Source organism: Myxocyprinus asiaticus, chromosome 16 (assembly GCF_019703515.2).
Source record: "Myxocyprinus asiaticus isolate MX2 ecotype Aquarium Trade chromosome 16, UBuf_Myxa_2, whole genome shotgun sequence".
NCBI lineage: Eukaryota > Metazoa > Chordata > Actinopteri > Cypriniformes > Catostomidae > Myxocyprinus > Myxocyprinus asiaticus.
In genome coordinates this window covers 48,380,165-48,396,799 of record NC_059359.1, presented here as the reverse complement: position 1 = coordinate 48,396,799, position 16,635 = coordinate 48,380,165, and the positions used below count along the sequence as shown (strand labels likewise).

The 16,635-nt window shown below is 41.2% G+C and overlaps 1 protein-coding gene across 2 annotated transcripts in view; it reads left to right on the top strand.

Annotated features, from left to right (window-relative positions):
* bbs9 (Bardet-Biedl syndrome 9) overlaps positions 1-16,635 on the top strand; it is a 211,442-nt gene that overhangs the window by 19,761 nt on the left and 175,046 nt on the right. For both annotated transcript variants that reach the window (XM_051720610.1, XM_051720609.1), the window contains exons 10-13: positions 10,436-10,617; positions 12,243-12,319; positions 12,459-12,512; positions 12,628-12,730. In XM_051720610.1, the coding sequence (XP_051576570.1) occupies positions 10,436-10,617; positions 12,243-12,319; positions 12,459-12,512; positions 12,628-12,730 (416 nt within the window). The remainder of the gene's footprint in view (positions 1-10,435; positions 10,618-12,242; positions 12,320-12,458; positions 12,513-12,627; positions 12,731-16,635) is intronic.

Here is a 16,635-nt window from a genome sequence, read left to right as displayed (position 1 = left end):
TTCAAAGCAGCTTTACAGAAAAGCTTTACTGTCTTAGAGTCATCATTGTGCAGTTTTATATAAATGTGATTGTAAATTGTGCCTTAAAATAAAAAAGTAAATCATATTTTTATTTAGACCCCCAGTGAGCAAGCTAAAGGCGTGGAACATAAAACTCCATAAGATGTTGGTTAATGGAGAAAAATAACCTTGGGAGAAACCAGACTCACTGTGGGGGCCAGTTCCCCTCTGGCTAAACAACATGAATATAATGCGAATATTAGTTATTTATGTGCAGTGCAAGTCATGGTTTAAAATTTGTAAACTAAGTAAGTTTTAAAGGCCAATGTTTAAACAGAAGATTTTGTATGAACTCTAAGATTAATGACTAATGTCTTTGAAGTCCATCCTGAATTAGTCTATGACTGTGGCAAGTCTCGCAATGTCACACTTTTGACTAATGACATGAAGTCTTGTCCATATTGCAGCTTATCCTGGCCAGGATCCACTCAATAAAGCCTAGTTTATACTCGACGCAGTCGCTTTTTCACAAGGGTTCGCATGTACAAAGCGACGCCAACACGGTTGTCGCCTAGTCTTTGCAAGGCTCCGTTTTGCGTGGTCGTGCACATGCAATTTTTTTTTACTTTTCATGTGGTGCGCGCGGCATGCTTCACACAAATTAGCTTCAGGTGTTTCTTCCAGTCACACAAACACGCATAAAGCTTTGCGGCATCTGTTTCTCTCTATTCCACTCTATGGACTGGGCACCTTTTTATATCCCCCGTCTCTCACTGTGAACATAGAAACAGCAATTACCAGCAATTCATCTCAGGTGAAAACCCTTACCGCTTCCTCTCTCCCCAGATGAACGCTCGGTCCACATACCCCTACCGTCCAACTCGGGCCAGGGGAACCATCCAGTCAATCTCTCCATGATTTTAGGAGGTTGAGGTGGTTAATCTGACGTGCCCCGTCCCTATTCGTACGGACCACCTCATAGTTGACTTCCCCAATTCACTGTGTGACCTCAAAGAGCCCTTGCCACTTCGCGAGTAATTTCGAGCTCGATGTGGGCAGCAATACAAGGACTTTATCTCCCGGTGTAAATTCCTGAAGCCGAGCTCCCCTGTTATACAGCTGGGACTGACGTTCTTGCGCCTGTAGAAAATTCTCCTGTGATAGATGCCCCAGTGTGTGGAGTTTTGCTCTCAGGTCAAGAATGTATTGAATTTCATTTTTACTCTGTGAAGGTCCCTCCTCCCAATATTCCTTTATGATGTCTAACACACCACGGGGCTTATGACCATACAACATTTCAAATGGGGAAAATCCCGTGGAGGCTTGCGGGACCTCGTACTGCAAATAAGAGGGGTTCGAGCCATTTATCCCAATTCCGAGCATCTTCGTGCACAAACTTACGAATCATATTTTTTAAGGTCTGATAAAATCGTTCGACCAAGCCGTCCGTTCGTGGGTGGTACACATTTGTCAGAATCGACTTAACCCCCAGTAATTCGTACAGTTTGCGTAGTGTATGTGACTTAAAAGTGTGCCCTGATCAGTGAGGATTTCTTTCGGAATCCCCACTCGGGAGATAATTTTGAAGAGTGCTTCTGCAAAACTACGTGCTGAGATATTGCACAGCGGCACTGCTTCCGGATATCACATTGCATAATCCACCAGGACTAACGTAAAGCAATGCCCACGTGCTGTTCGTTCTAATGGCCCGACGAGGTCCATGCCAGTTCGTTTGAAAGGAACCTCGATCAACGGAAGGGGGTGCAATGGCTCTTTTGAAGTGGCCGGCGGATTCACCAGCTGACATTCACGGCATGCCGCACACCACCAACGAACATCCCTGGGAATGTCCGGCCAATAGAAATGGGCCATGAGACGGCTTGGTGTTTTCCCCTGTCTCAAGTGACCTGCCATTATGAGCCGCCTGGAATAACTTTTCAAGACAGCTCTTTGGTATAAACAACTTGGTTGTATTTTCATTTGTTCGAGTGTCCTGTGTCACTCTATACAACCAATCTTTTATAATTTAAAAAATATGGGTATGTGAGTGCGATGGCCAGCTGAAGACGTTGACCATCAATCGCTATTACTTGGTCAAACGCGTGCCTCAGGGTTTCATCTCATGACTGCTCTAGAGGGAAATCCCCTACCAGGAATTCCCTAAGGGTGGGAGAGGATGACACCTCCCTTTTCTCAGCATCAGCCTAATGCGGAGCAGCCGCAGACGGCCCAGGCCATGCCTCCTCAGCCAGCGCTTTGCACATCCCACACCGATTCACTTTCTCACAGGACCCAACCACACACAACCCCTTCAATAATGATCGAAAAGCCGGCCAATTAGTTCCCAAATTTAGCGGATGGGTGAGGAGAGTACTAACCACTGCCTCAATATTATGCTTTTGTCCCTGGAACATTACTGTGACAGTCACTACAGGATAATCATGAATATCTCTGTGCGCACACCTCACATTTACCCGATTATTTGCCTCCAATGCCCCGTTTTGAACCAAGCATTGTTGAATTGAGGTTTGATTACAACCTGATGTACCCCCCTTAATATTCACGGGTATCTAGAACGTCCCTGCTCGATCGGAGACGGTCTGTGGGGTGTCGGGTATCCGGATCAAGGCCCCCACCTCTATTTCCAGGCATTGCTCTCGGACATGACCCGGCTCCCCGCAACTCCAGCAGACCAGCCCAAGCCTCCTGCCCACAATCGTGGCAGCGGACTCCTTCACCTGAGATGAAGACAGGGGAGAGACGGGGTTAGCGAACCCCCAAGACCGGGGAGCCGGTAGAAAGAACAGGGAAGAGACATGATGTAGAGCCGAGGAGGGCAGGGCCGGGCTGGAATGAAACACACCCGGTCCCCAATCAGCCTGATGGGGCGCGCGAGGGATAAAGGCGGCAGGGGACGACAGTTCGAGAGAGAGAGAATTGCAGGCAGCTGTACTGTGTGGTTTTTGGTTGTGTGTTTGTTTAAGTTGTTTATTAAATTATTATTTAAGTTGTTAAGCCGGTTCTCGCCTCCTCGTTTCCACTGAACCCCCTTACACTGGTGCCGAAACCCAGGAAGGAGGAGGGATTCCCGTCGCAGAGTCCTCGACACTGCCGTCCACCCAGGGGAGCGCCGCTGCCATCCAATGGGGGATGGAGTAGCCCGACCACCTGGACGCGGGGAACGGCCACCGTCCGCGAGGCGAGTGGGGACGGGACTCCCCGACCGCCTGGAGCGAGGGAGCCGCTGCCGGGGGCGGAGGAGTGCCCTGCCGTCCTCCGGGAACGCGGAGGGGTCGAGAGAAGACCGCCGTCTGTGGGGGGAGGAGGGAAGCGACTCCCCGACTGCCTGGAGTGGTAGGGCCACTGCCAGGGGTGGAGGAGTGTCCCCATGGGACGCCGGGAACGCGGAGGGGCATTCTGTCTGCTGGGGGTCGGAGGTCTGACTCCGGTCCGCCCGGGAAGGAGCGGCTGCAGTCCGCCTGAGAGGGTGGAGTAGTGATCGAGGACCACGCGACGGCACATCAGAGAACCGGTGAGTTTCTTTTTCTCTCTCTCCTCTCTCTCTCTCTGTCGCTCCATTTTGTTTTGTTGCTCCCCGGCCTGAGGCAAAGCCGGGAGGAGTGTAGAGTCGAGGAGGGCGGGGCCGGGCTGGAATGAGACACACCCGGTCCCCAATCAGCCTGATGGGGCACGCGAGGGATAAAGGCGGCCGGGGACGACAGTTTGAGAGAGAGAGAATTGCAGGCAGCTGTACTGTGTGTTTTTAGTTATGTGTTTTGTTTAAATTGTTTATTAAATTATTATTTATATTATTAAGCCGGTTCTCGCCTCCTCCTTTTCACTGAACCCCCTTACACATGGGTTGGAGAAAGGGCGTGGGGCATGCCATCCCCTGGATACGCTGCCAGATAGTCTTCTGCCAGCTGGACCGCTATGTCCAGCGACGCTGGTCGGTGGCACTGGTCCCGCTCGGCCGTCTCCTTCGGTGATCGTGAGATGAACTGCTCCAGCACCACCAGGTTGATGATGTCATCGGCGTTGCTATCCTCCTTAGCCAGCATCCACCACCGGCAGGTGTCATGGAGCTGCTGCCCAAAGGCAAACGGGCGGCCGACCTTGCTCAGCGCCAAGAAGCGGAAATGCTGGTGGTGTTCTTCTGGGCTGCGGCCGACCCGTTGCAAGATGGACTTTTTCAGCACTGAGTAGTCGAGGTGGTTGGCGACTGGAAGCAGTTGCGCCCTGATGTGGGCTTCCCCGGTTAGCAGCGGCAGAAGATGCATCACTCACTGTTCCTGTGGCCACTTCAGAGCTTTGGTGGTGTGCTCAAGGAGCTCAGGGTATGCCTCCGGATCATCTTGAGGCCCCATCTTGGCGAGCAACACGTGGGGGTGCACTGCTGCCGTGGACGCGGCAGCCACCCCCTTGTGGGGTACTAATCTACGCAGCACCCGCCGGTCCTCCTCCTGTGCCTGAAGGTGAACCTCAAAACGCTGTTGTTGCTCTCTCCGAAGATCCATGAGGGCCTGGGGTTGGCCCTGATGGATGCTGGCGAGGGACCGGAAGACTTCCTACAGCGGCGACAACTCCATGACAACGTATACTTCTTTCTTTTTTCCCGGGTTTCGTAACCAGTGTAATGAGGTTCAATGAATGAGGAAGCGGGAGACGACGATTCCAAATCAGGTATGTCACTTTTTATTCTCATTAACATCAACACATCCGCATAAGGCGTAACGGTGAAGCTTCAAAGGGCAAAGTCAAACACGGCAATGGCAACACACAAAATAGCTTCAGTTGTCTGTCCCAGTCACACGCGCACACACATAGCTTTGCAGCGTCTGTTTCTTTCTCTCCCACTCTATGGACTGGGCACCTTTTTATTTTTTATTTCCCCCGTCTCTCACTGAGAACATAGAAACAGCAATTACCAGCGATTCATCTCCCTTACCGCATCCTCTCTCCCCAGACGAAATCTTGACCATGCCCTCACCTCCACAGAAGCCTCATTAACAATGCCATAAAAACATAAAAACTTCTCTCAAAGCCGGCTTCTATTCTCCATGAGTGCACACACTGGCACCCTCGCAGGCCCAGGATCAGAGCGGGGAGGGTTCGACCAAGTTAGATGCGTCGCCGGGAGGACAGCACGCAATGCAGTCGACAGGCTACAGGCCGGGCCGCCTTACCCTCTCACCTGCCACAGTCCTGTAAAGATAGGTTGCAAAGGACGCCACCGCCCCATTTGCCACAGACCCAGGAGGGGAGCATGTGCAGCCGTTGGACCCCGCTCATGCCTGGGCCATTCCATGGACAATCACCCAAACTTCACCGAGCCCCGTTTTACTGCGAGGATGTCCTTTTATTTTGAATACCATTCCCCTTGGACACTATTTTCCCCTTTTTGGATATTATATGTTTATTATTATTTCCAATAAATGTCTCTCTGAGGCTTGATGCCACACCCATTGTGTCTGTATCTTGCTCACCCCACCACAACATTTAATAGAGAGCAACAGTCTGGTTCCGGATGTAAAAATCTAATTCATTTTCTCCATAGGCGAATTGATTTTTAACAATAACTTATATACCTTTAAAGACAGACCTATTGTGAGCTCAGAGTTCGATGCTATATGCTTCTGTTGAAGCCATCAGTCTGCGTTATTTCAACCTCATTGTTTAAAAATCATTGTAATAGCGGAATATCTGGTGTAGAACTACACTACCCATGATCCTGAAAGGAAAAGATCCACCAATCAGAATCACGGCAAACAAAATTCATTTTTGTGCTCATTAGTGACCGCCCACTCCCATGACACACTGTGAGTGAAGCAATCGAGTCGCTCCTCCTAAACTGTTAAACTACTTATATATTTGAATATTTCTGAAATATTTGCAATAAATTAAATGTATCGTTTCCATTTTTATAATCAACAACTTTGAATCAATAGTTTTAAACACTGCCTGGCCAAAAAAGAATTGCATACTCTAATATTATTTCCATGCAGAGTTGCATTAATTTTTGGCCGAGATCTTGTATTGATGACGGGAGAGTCGAACCACTCCGAAAAGTCTTCTCCAGCACATCCCAAAGACTTTCAATGGAGTTCAGGACTCTGTGGTGGCAAATTCATGTGTGAAAATGATTCCTCATGCTCCCTGAACCACTCTTTCACAATTTGAGCCCGATGAATCTTGGCATTGTCATCCTGGAATATGCCTGTGCTGTCAGGGAAGAAAAGATCCATTGATGGGATAACCTGTCATTCAGTACATTCAGATAGTCAGCTGACTTCATTTTATTGCTGCATAACATTGCTGAGCCTAGACCTGACCAATTGAAGCAACCCCAGATCATAACACTGCCTCCAGAGGCTTGTACAGTGGGCACTATGCATGATGGGTTCATCGCTTCATGCAATTCCCTTCTTACCCTGACATGCCCATCACTTTGGTATGGGGTAAATCTGGACTCATCAGACCACATGACCTATTTCCATTGCTCCACAGTCCAATCTTTATGCTCCCTAGCAAAATGAAGTTGTTTTTTCCGAGTAGTCTCACTAACAAGTGGCTTTCTTGTGGCCACACAGCTGTTTAGTACCAATCCTGTAAGTTTTCGTCGCATTGTGTGTGTGGAAATGCTCTTACTTTCACTATTAAATATATTAAAGATGTTAAAGTACATGCCCAGTCTTGTACCTTTGTGTTTTTGTCCAATTTTCAAATACTTCTTTGCTTCATATCAAAGTTTGAAATGTTGTGATTCACCTCAGATCCAGTTGGTTTGGTTCATGGCTTCAAATGGTTGTAGATAAAAGACCAGAAAGTACTGGAAAATGTGTGTACACTTTGTGATCAGAATTTTTGCCTGTCCAATAGTAATAAATATAGACTATTTTACAGTCATCACAAAGAAAATTAAACAGAAAATACAGTTCTGCTTGTGGATATCTAGTTAACTTGCTACTAAGTGCCTCAAGCAAAACTTTTAAAATATCTTTCAAAGATTTGATTCCACCAAACAGGAAATGTTTGTCAAAACCAATGCTTAGTTCTTCCTCAAAAGCGTTCATTGTATCAACCCGCTACCTTATAAACGCATTGTTTCCAACTTCTAGCAAGCTGATAAAAAAGACCTGCTCCACCCTTACTTGCGAAAGTTCACACAGCCAATCAGAACTGGATCTTGTGATTTCAGCCAGCAGCGCTTGCAATTTTACAGCAGACTATGGACTGAGGCTGAGACTAGTCTACAGTAGACAGTACTGTTCTCGTATGTGTGTGTCTATGTTTGATGCAGGGGATGCTGGGAAGAGCTCAGTGTTTGTGGGACAGCTTGCCTCGAGTGGTTCTCATATGTTGTGGTAACAGATACGTGTGTGGAGAGTGTGTTTAAGCACACAGGTCTTTGCACGTCCTGCACGGGTCACTTACACTGTCATTGTCCAACTGTCTCTCTGCTACGGGCCTCACATTCAATGACTGTCTGTCAGCACACGATAAATGAGCTGCTGTGCTGTTTTGAGTTCACATCTCACACACACACACACACACACCTTTACCATACACTGCCTGTAGAAAGAATTCAGACCTATTGACTTTCCCACACTTGAAGCTTAAAGAAAAATAGAAAAATGAATTGACATTTACATTTGGGCAGTTGACATGATGTTTCCATGTTAATTTATTCAGTCCTGTGATGTGGCCTCTCCTTAAGAGAACAAGAGTTTTTGTGAATGAATAAGGATGAAAAGTGAGCGCTTTATTTATTTGTTTTTATGCTATTACTGCATATGGAAGTCAACATGGGAATATCAGTGTGTCATGATAGATTAATAACTAACTCCCAGGAAACCTCCTGCAGCATGAGATGCTATACTTCATCTAAAACTATTTTAAACTTCATATTTACAATTATTGTGTCATTTTTTTACACAAAGTTTTCATGACCTCATATTAATTGAAAGACCTCATTAAATATTATTATTTTAAAAATACATTTTTGTTTATTCAGCAGTTAGTTCAAGTCCTCAAAATGTTTTGGCCAAATGGTGTTACAATACGGATATTCCGTATAACAGCACTGGGATGCTTCACTGTTTGTGTCACACCACTTGTCTGTGTTCATGGATTTCCAAACAAGGGGGGATTTTGTGGTTAATCCCAGTAAATCCATTTACAAAATTCCTTCACTGATTTGTGCAAGTAGATTGAGACAAATGAGCGAATGTTTTATTATGAGTGAGTCATGGAATAATTGTCTCAACTAATTTATTCAAAAGAACAGATTGGTTCACAAACAAAACACCACTATGAGCAGTGCAGAGAGTGGAGTTGTGCTTGATGCCTTGGTTTTTTTGGAACTATTTTCATTGGCAGAAAGAATTACATTTTAAACTTTAGTCTTGATATTGGGGGAAAAAACAAACAAACTTAATGTTAGTGTTATTTGTCAACTACCCGCTTACATGTAATTTACTGGACACTTTTATCCAAAGAATTCAACAGCAAAAGTGATTCATGGACAATATTACATTATTGTCTAGAAACGTGCAATTAATACAAAGCAACGGAAACAGTGGAGAGTAGACAAGTAATGTGTATTATTCTTTTCAATGTTAAAAAACGTTCTCAAAGATGAAGTTACCGTGATGTCACACAACAGTTAACCACACTGCCGGATTGTTCAGCCAAGTTGATGATTATGAGCAGCGCTAGTTGTGATTATCTATTAAGCATTATATAATGTAATAATGTTTGTTAACATTAATAAAAGTTAGTATTAAGTGATACCTATAGTTTATAGTGAAGTAATGTATAAAGTTAGTTTTAACATTTGAACTTTATTCAGTTTTTTAATTTCTCAGATATGTAACAGTCGCTTTCACACATACAACCTTTTCTGTTTTTATTTTCTTCGTTTATAGGTCATGTGTGAACAGGACTCGTTGGGAAATACTGGTTAATCAGCTCATGCAATTTCCCTGATTGAGAAGTTATTACAGTAACGGAAAAGTTCTATTTTAATGGTATGTGTGAATTACGTCGTAAGAAAGCACATATGAGCACATATGAGGTCAGGACGTGCTTATGTAAGAAGTCTGCTGGATTGTGTACTCTGTGCTCTCTAACACAGTGACTTGGGAGACTTAAAATGTTGTCAGATTGGTCAGATAGTAAAACTAAAGCGCTTCTCTTTATCCGAACGGTTGAAAGAATTTGTCGACAGCATTGGATTTGTTAGTGATTCTGTTACTTATAGCTAGCATCCTACGGGAACAAAGTGTACACAGGACCAAAATCCTTTCAGACAAATGACATCACAGAGTTTAATGGCATTTTGGTGCTGATATATGAATGATAGCAAAACAGATAAAAGACAGAATGTGTGTGAATAGCATTTTCTAGAAATGGCAATTTTACTGCAATTTAAAAGGTTTCATCTGTGAAAGCGGCTATGCTCCCCTCTTTGTGACACATTTGTTTGTAAACAGTAACTTCCTCTATACTGTATGTATGCTTAAGGTGGGTTGTCAACTATAAGTAAATAATTAGTAAGTTGTTTCCCCTGAAAACTGTTAACACAGACTCTGTGGTGCTTTCAAAACATTGCTCTCTTTGTTTGAGCATCCTGACCAGCCAGCCAATGGACCCTTTTCACAGACTGTAATTTAGCAATGTATATATAGCAAACTTTTTTATAATTTATATTTTTTTTATAAAGTTTTACATTATTTACTCTTTGTGTTATATTACCCTGGAATCCACATTTCAAACCCAGATATGTGAAAAGTATTCATAGTGTAAGTTTGAGGCAGGTCTATTTGTCTGCCGACCAATGGCAGAAAGGGCGAGTGTCATTATTTTTGCAGTTCTGATTGGTGACAGAAGTGGCATACTTACAGTATACTGTAGTCAGTGCATTATTGGTTGTGAAAGAGTTTGAATGGTGTTGGAAGTGTCTTCAGGAGTTTCTGGTTCCACCATCAAGGGACAGAAGATATTGTTTTCTGTTGTCAGTCACCTCATCATTATAAAGTGTAAACACATGTGAAATTAAAATGAAATAAAGATTCTGCTCGGATCTTTTCCTGTGACAGTCTGAATCGAGTTGTTTCTGTAGATGATCTGTAAAAGTGTCTCTTGATTTTAGTCCATCACAAATTCTTAATTATATTTGTATATAATATGTGTGACATTCACACTGACATAAAATGTAACAGGAAATCACAATCTGCTTCATAATAAGCAGCTTTAAAACAAATTAGCAACCACAATGAATTATGCCAAAATGAAATGACTTGAATCACACAGCTGTTTCATAATATAAAACAGCTGCAGTGTGTTAATGTCATACTTCTGAAAGTCAGAATTCTTATCACTAGAGATTGAATTGGAATATTCTTTGAAACTCTTTGTGTGTTTGTGTTTTCAGAGGGCTGAAGGGTTTGGTGGTGACTCTGAGCTCTGATGGTCATCTCCAGTGCTCCTACATGGGCACTGACCCCTCCTTCTTCACTGCACCTAAAGTAGATGCCCGAGAGGTCAACTATGACGACATGGACACAGAAATGAAGATGTTGCAGAAGGTCATCCGAGAAGCCACCAAAACCCAAGGTACAACACACTGAATTTAGCACATAAAAATGCACATTGTGCAGTAGGGATTGGAATCGTTAGGAACTTAACGATTCCGGTTCCTTAACAGTTACTTTACCAATTCTTTTAGTACTACTGAGAAAGAAATATTTGGAAATAAGAAATGCAATTCTTATTGGATTTACTGCCCTCAGCAGCCTGTGGTGAAATGTGATGTTTTATTAATTAATTCTTTTTTATAAAATAACTTCCTACAACAAAACTCATGTATTTTAACTAGACATTGTCATATCAACAACCTTCTAGTAATTACTCTGATTTAAGTCTTGTAAGCCTTAAGTACAACATTACATCACACAATAACAGTTCTTTTCATTTCGAGTCAGGCATGACGAAATCAATGACTTGCGGTTCAGTAAGTTTTTAATTTACTAAAAAGAACTAGCTGATAAGAGTCATTAGTTTGGGAGGTAGCACTGTATGTTTTGTGGTGTAGATTGAACAGAAGCGGCTCATTGGAGTGAATTGTTCGGCAGTTGGACTCCAGTGGTCATGCTGTTTATTTCATGCTGTAGATTCAAAAGAATATGCTATATTTTTCAAATATTTTTTGCTTGGAATTAAGCATTTTAAAGTGTTTAATTTCAGAGCTTAAGGCTTGTAAACATTTCCAAAGCTAAGAAGACTACGTGTGTCAACTCTTTTGTCTCTCTATTTGTTACCCTTTGGCCGATCAGGGTGAGTCCATGTGTATGGCTAGCCAGCCAGAGTACTACCATTCCCCAACGTTTCGAGTCTCTAGGCCTTACGGTTTGGTCTGCATGATCAGTTTTAAGGCAGAATAATAATAATAATAATAATCCTTACAAATACAATAGGGTTTCAGCCCTTCGGGCTTGAACCCCTAACTATCTTTAATGCGGTCATTTTTAGGTTAACATTCTTTTCAACCTATACGCACAAAAATTAGGGAACAGAAATGCAGAAAAATACCTGCACACATACTGTTAACGAAATGGGCTCTTTTTGGTAACATATTCAGCTTGTTTGTTTAGCAAGGGATAAACATTCCATTCATTGGTAACACTTTACAATAAGGTTCTATTTGTTAAAATTGGTTGTGAATGATATAAAGTCAACAACAGTATAGTTTATTGCCATTACTGATCAATATCGTTTTCTATCGCTAGAATTTAGTTTTCACTTCAGATTTCCGCTGACAGCGCTGATTGGTCTCATTTGAGAAATAAACTCACCGACTAAAATATTTGTGGTCGGTGTTCGTTCAACTGCCCACTACTGATCATATCTCTCCTGCATCGCCTAATGTCTCGTCACACCGCATGTAATCACAGGATCTTTGACATGCATTCATGCTGTAGATTCAAAAGAATCGGCGTATAGGAATCATTTGTTCGGGAATCGGACTAAAATGGTCATGTTGTATGTTTCGCGCTGCTGATTCAATACTGATGTTGCAGTGTCCTGTCTACATCAGCGGATGAATGCATGTTCAAAAACCGTTAACAGTAAAAAAAAAAAAAAACTCCACTCTGTCCATGACTGACTGAGATGTGTATGTGGGTGAAGGTTTATCTTCACAATTTGCATCTCTCTCTCTCTCTCTCTCTCTCTCTCTTCAGACATTCTCCCAAAAGCAGAAACAGAAGAAGAGCTCACTCTGACTGCCATAGTCTCCTCTAACCTGGACGAAGTCTCGGTACACATATACTTACTTTTATCTGGCTTCCTAAATGAATAAATAGACCCAAACCCTACCTCTAAAAAAACTTTTTGGAAAACGTTTTTAGAATAATAAAAAAAAAAAACTCAACGTAATACTGATCTCTCTCTCACAGTGTGCTGTCATACCTGAGATGAACGGCATGCCAGTACCCTCTGTCACTGTTAAGGTAAGCTCGCCTCATTCAACAATCATATCTGGCAAGTTGCTCTTTCGATATAATGTGAGCGTGTAGTGCTGTATGACACTGAGGTGATATGTGTGAATGTGTGGTTCATTGTCAGGTAAAAGTAAAGAGTCGTGCAGCGATACAGACCCCAAAGATGACTGTGTGTGTGCCACCTCCTCTGGCTGTCACGCAGGAGCAGTTTGTGTTGAATTCCATGGGTATGACTGACTTTTTTCTTCACACTATTGCTCTCAAATATACTTGAATTTTCTTTTCATCACAAATGTGATGTTTTAAGCCAGGGATGTCCAAACTTTTTCTCCTGGGGGCCAGGATGAAATAAGGTGTCGTGGGCCGCACCGTTGTAATAATAACAATAATAATAATAATAATGGCTAGAGCCCCTATTGTATCATCTTAACATTGTATGCTTAATCACATTTTGTGTTAATAAAGAATATTTCTCTCACCAAGAATGCTTGAAATAGAACAGTAATGTAAGGTCAGAAATTAAGGGGGACTCGGGGCAAAAATGCCCCCAAAAGTGACAAAAAATGCCCTGAAGTTCAAAAAGTGCCCTGGTTTCTGTTTTTTTATTTTATTTATGCCATCTGATATAGTTCTTAAAATTCTACTTTAAGAGTAGCATTACACACTATCACATAAAATATGTTTTCAATAAAAGAATGACACAGTACATTTTTATATATTTATATGTTTATGTGTTTTATATGTTAGCAGTTTTGGGTGTGACGCATAATAATCAGAATATGTTACATTTTCCTGCTATGATGTGATTCAAGGAATTAGTCTTTATTTATTAGTAGTTCAATCATAGTTTATGTTCTGTTTTTACTTGTGTTACAAATACTGTTTTAATTTCATCAAAATGATTGCGCTCCCTTTATTTGGTTACGCAAGTGTGAGCTGAGCGCGGGCAGTACAGGGAGAGATGCGCGAGTGTTTTGAGCACTCTCTTTTATGTCCTTACTCTCAAATGGCACCGTGAATCATTTTTCTTGTTTCAATGAAACATCAAAACGAACAAATTCACAACAATTAATACACTTCCTAGTGCTGCAGAAGACATTCTAGGAGTGTCGGCTCGCATGTCTCTGTGCACGCTCAATTAACTCGGCGCTGCACAACAGCAGCTCTACCCAGTTGTACGATGCGTGGTATCGACACCCAGTGTTCAGAAAATTTATTTTATATAATTTCTCAATAGCAGGCCAAATTATGTTCTATTTCTAAAATCTCGCGGGCCGCATCAGAGCAGTTGATGGGCCGCAGATGGCCCGCGGGCCACAGTTTGGACACCCCCGTTTTAAGCGATTCACTCATTGTTATTTTAGTGGCGTACCTGTATTAACTGATATTCAGATGTGCTTTACATGATCTGTTTTACTGAATGTTGATATCATTCATACTACAGAAGTTCAATCTTATGCATATACAGTGGGGTCTGCTACTGAAAATGCTTCTATTTTGCATTCTTTTCTAATTCAATACAGTAAATGTTTTCATTACAGATTATTAGAGCTGTCAATCGATTACAATTTTTCATGTTGTGCCCATTAATTAATTCATAAAATGAATTGCATATATCAATGTTTGCTGAGAAACACACCCAAATAAAGATATTCCAATATATATAATTAAAATAATATTTCAGTTATATTAAAATGATAAATGTAATACATTTAAAAAATATAATAAATCAGATCATCCAAATACATTACATTACTGTGGCAGATGGCTAAAACATTGATTAGACAATACAAAAAGTGGCTTTAGAAGTCAAAATATTGTTTGATGTATTCCCATATCATTAAACATAAGCCTATCATAGTCTGCAGTCAACGACAATACATTTTTCAGTTGAATTTGCCAATCTGTCCAAAGAAGACTTAGGAGATCTTTTTTTTAGGATGTTGTGTCAAGTTAAGCATATTTTGAAACATTGGAAAATACATCTGTATACCCCTGCATTCGGTTATGCTATGTCCAACTGTATTTGAATGCAAGTCCTGCTGTGCGTGGCTGATATTGTGCTGCCTGTAGAGCAGGAGTTGCGCTGACTGCCACCTGCTGACTGACTAGCAAAAACATGATGCTGGTACTTCAAGCTTGAAATCTGACCATCTGTATAAAGGAGTTATTATGGTCTCAAATTTGTTTACATTGGATTAGTGACCTAGAAATTGTGAAGAATCTTAAATATGTCTTCTTCATTTTATGTCATAACTTTTTTTTATTTTATTTTTTTATTTCAATGTAGTCTTAGACCTTTGGACCCCACTTTATAAGTTTAGGTTTTTCCAAATTCAATCAGATGGTTATTTTCTTTTAAGAATACACATAGCTGGTGAAGTTTTGCTGTTGTTTGAGATGCGGTAGCGTTTACACTATAAATGCAATGTGTACACCTGTATTTAGTTCTGTCCACTTAAGATCAGATCACCTGAGACAGATGTTCATAGAAATGCAGTCAGAGAGAGGTTTGGATCTTAGTTTTCATATGTTTTAGTAAATGGTTAATTACACCACTGTAATATATCAGGTCATGAGAAGACAGATTGTATGTGCGTTGAGTGAGTATATTCACGCTAACATGTGCAGCTTAAATCACACACACAGAATTCATACTAAGGAGGCAATAATATGAGAAGTGCTGTAATACAAAGTTTCAGATTGCTCAGAGAAGCAGAGAGGAAGGTGTTAAAAGAATGGATTTAATTATTTTTTTTTTTTATATATAGAAGAAGTAATATGACATATTAAATAGTGCATTATAAGGATTTGGTCAAGTGGTCACAAAAGAGATGCGTATTTAGTTGTTTCTTGAAAGTAGATAAGAGAATCAGCTGTTTGGGTGGAGTTCGGAAGGTAGTTCCACCAGCGAGGAACAGTGGCAGTGAAAGTCCAGGAAACTGATTTAGTGCCTCTGTGAAATGGCACCACGAGGCGCCCTTCACCCACTGATCACAAGTTCCTGGAAAGCACATAGATTTGAAGGAGTGAGTGTAGATAGGGGAGTGTGGAACCAGTGGCTGTTCTATATGCGAGCATCAAAGCCTTGACCTTGACACGAGCAACCATTGGCAGCCAGTGAAGTTTGATGAAGAGAGGCGTGATGTGCACTCTCTTGGGCTCGTTAAAGACCAAATGCGCCGCCACGTTCTGGATCAATTGTAGAGGTTTGACTGTGGATACAGGAAGTCCTGACAGAAGAGCATTGCAGTAGTCCAGTCTCAATATTACAAAAGAGCCTGGGCAAGGAGTGAAGCATGCTTGTATAGGAAATAGGGCTGCAACTAACGATTATTTTGATAATTGAATAGTATAATGATTATTAGAACGATTATTCAACTATTCGGGCAATTATTGCAACGATTAATAATATAGGTTGTATTAAACGTGCTTACTAACAATAAAGAGGACAAAATCATCTTTTCAAAATAAAGTACCTCTAAATGACATTCACTGAATTACAAACCAAATTTATTTTTTGGATTTTTATTAAGTTTAATTCAGTAAAAAATTCACTGCAAAAAAATAAATAAAATAAAATCCTATTGGTATCAAGTGTTTTTGTCTTGTTTTCCATTTGAAATGATCTAAAAATCCTTAAAACAAGATACATTTACTTGAGAAGCAGCATGTAAGATATTTAGACTTTGAATATAATTATTTTTTGTATATAAGTGTATTTTTTCACTTGGTTATACTTCTGCGAGTGCAGTAAAGACAAAATATACTTATATTCAAGATCTATTCTCTAAAAGCAAGTCTAAATATCTTATATGCTGCTTCTCAGATAAATGCATCTTGTTTTAAGTATTTTAGAAATTTACATTTTAAAAATATTTAAATATTGTATTCTAGTGGTCAACTGATATTAATTTTTTAATGGTCGATGCTGATATACAGAGAGCAGGGAGCCGAGGGGCCGATATAATGCCGATATATCACACAATTGAATATAGTAAATAACATAAACATAATATTGCTTAAAAATGAATAAAATCTTACTTAGCACTATATTTACTCAATTTCACACAAAACTTTAACTTCGTAAAAAAGAATCTTTTAAGAAATAAGATTGTGTTTTAAATGGTAG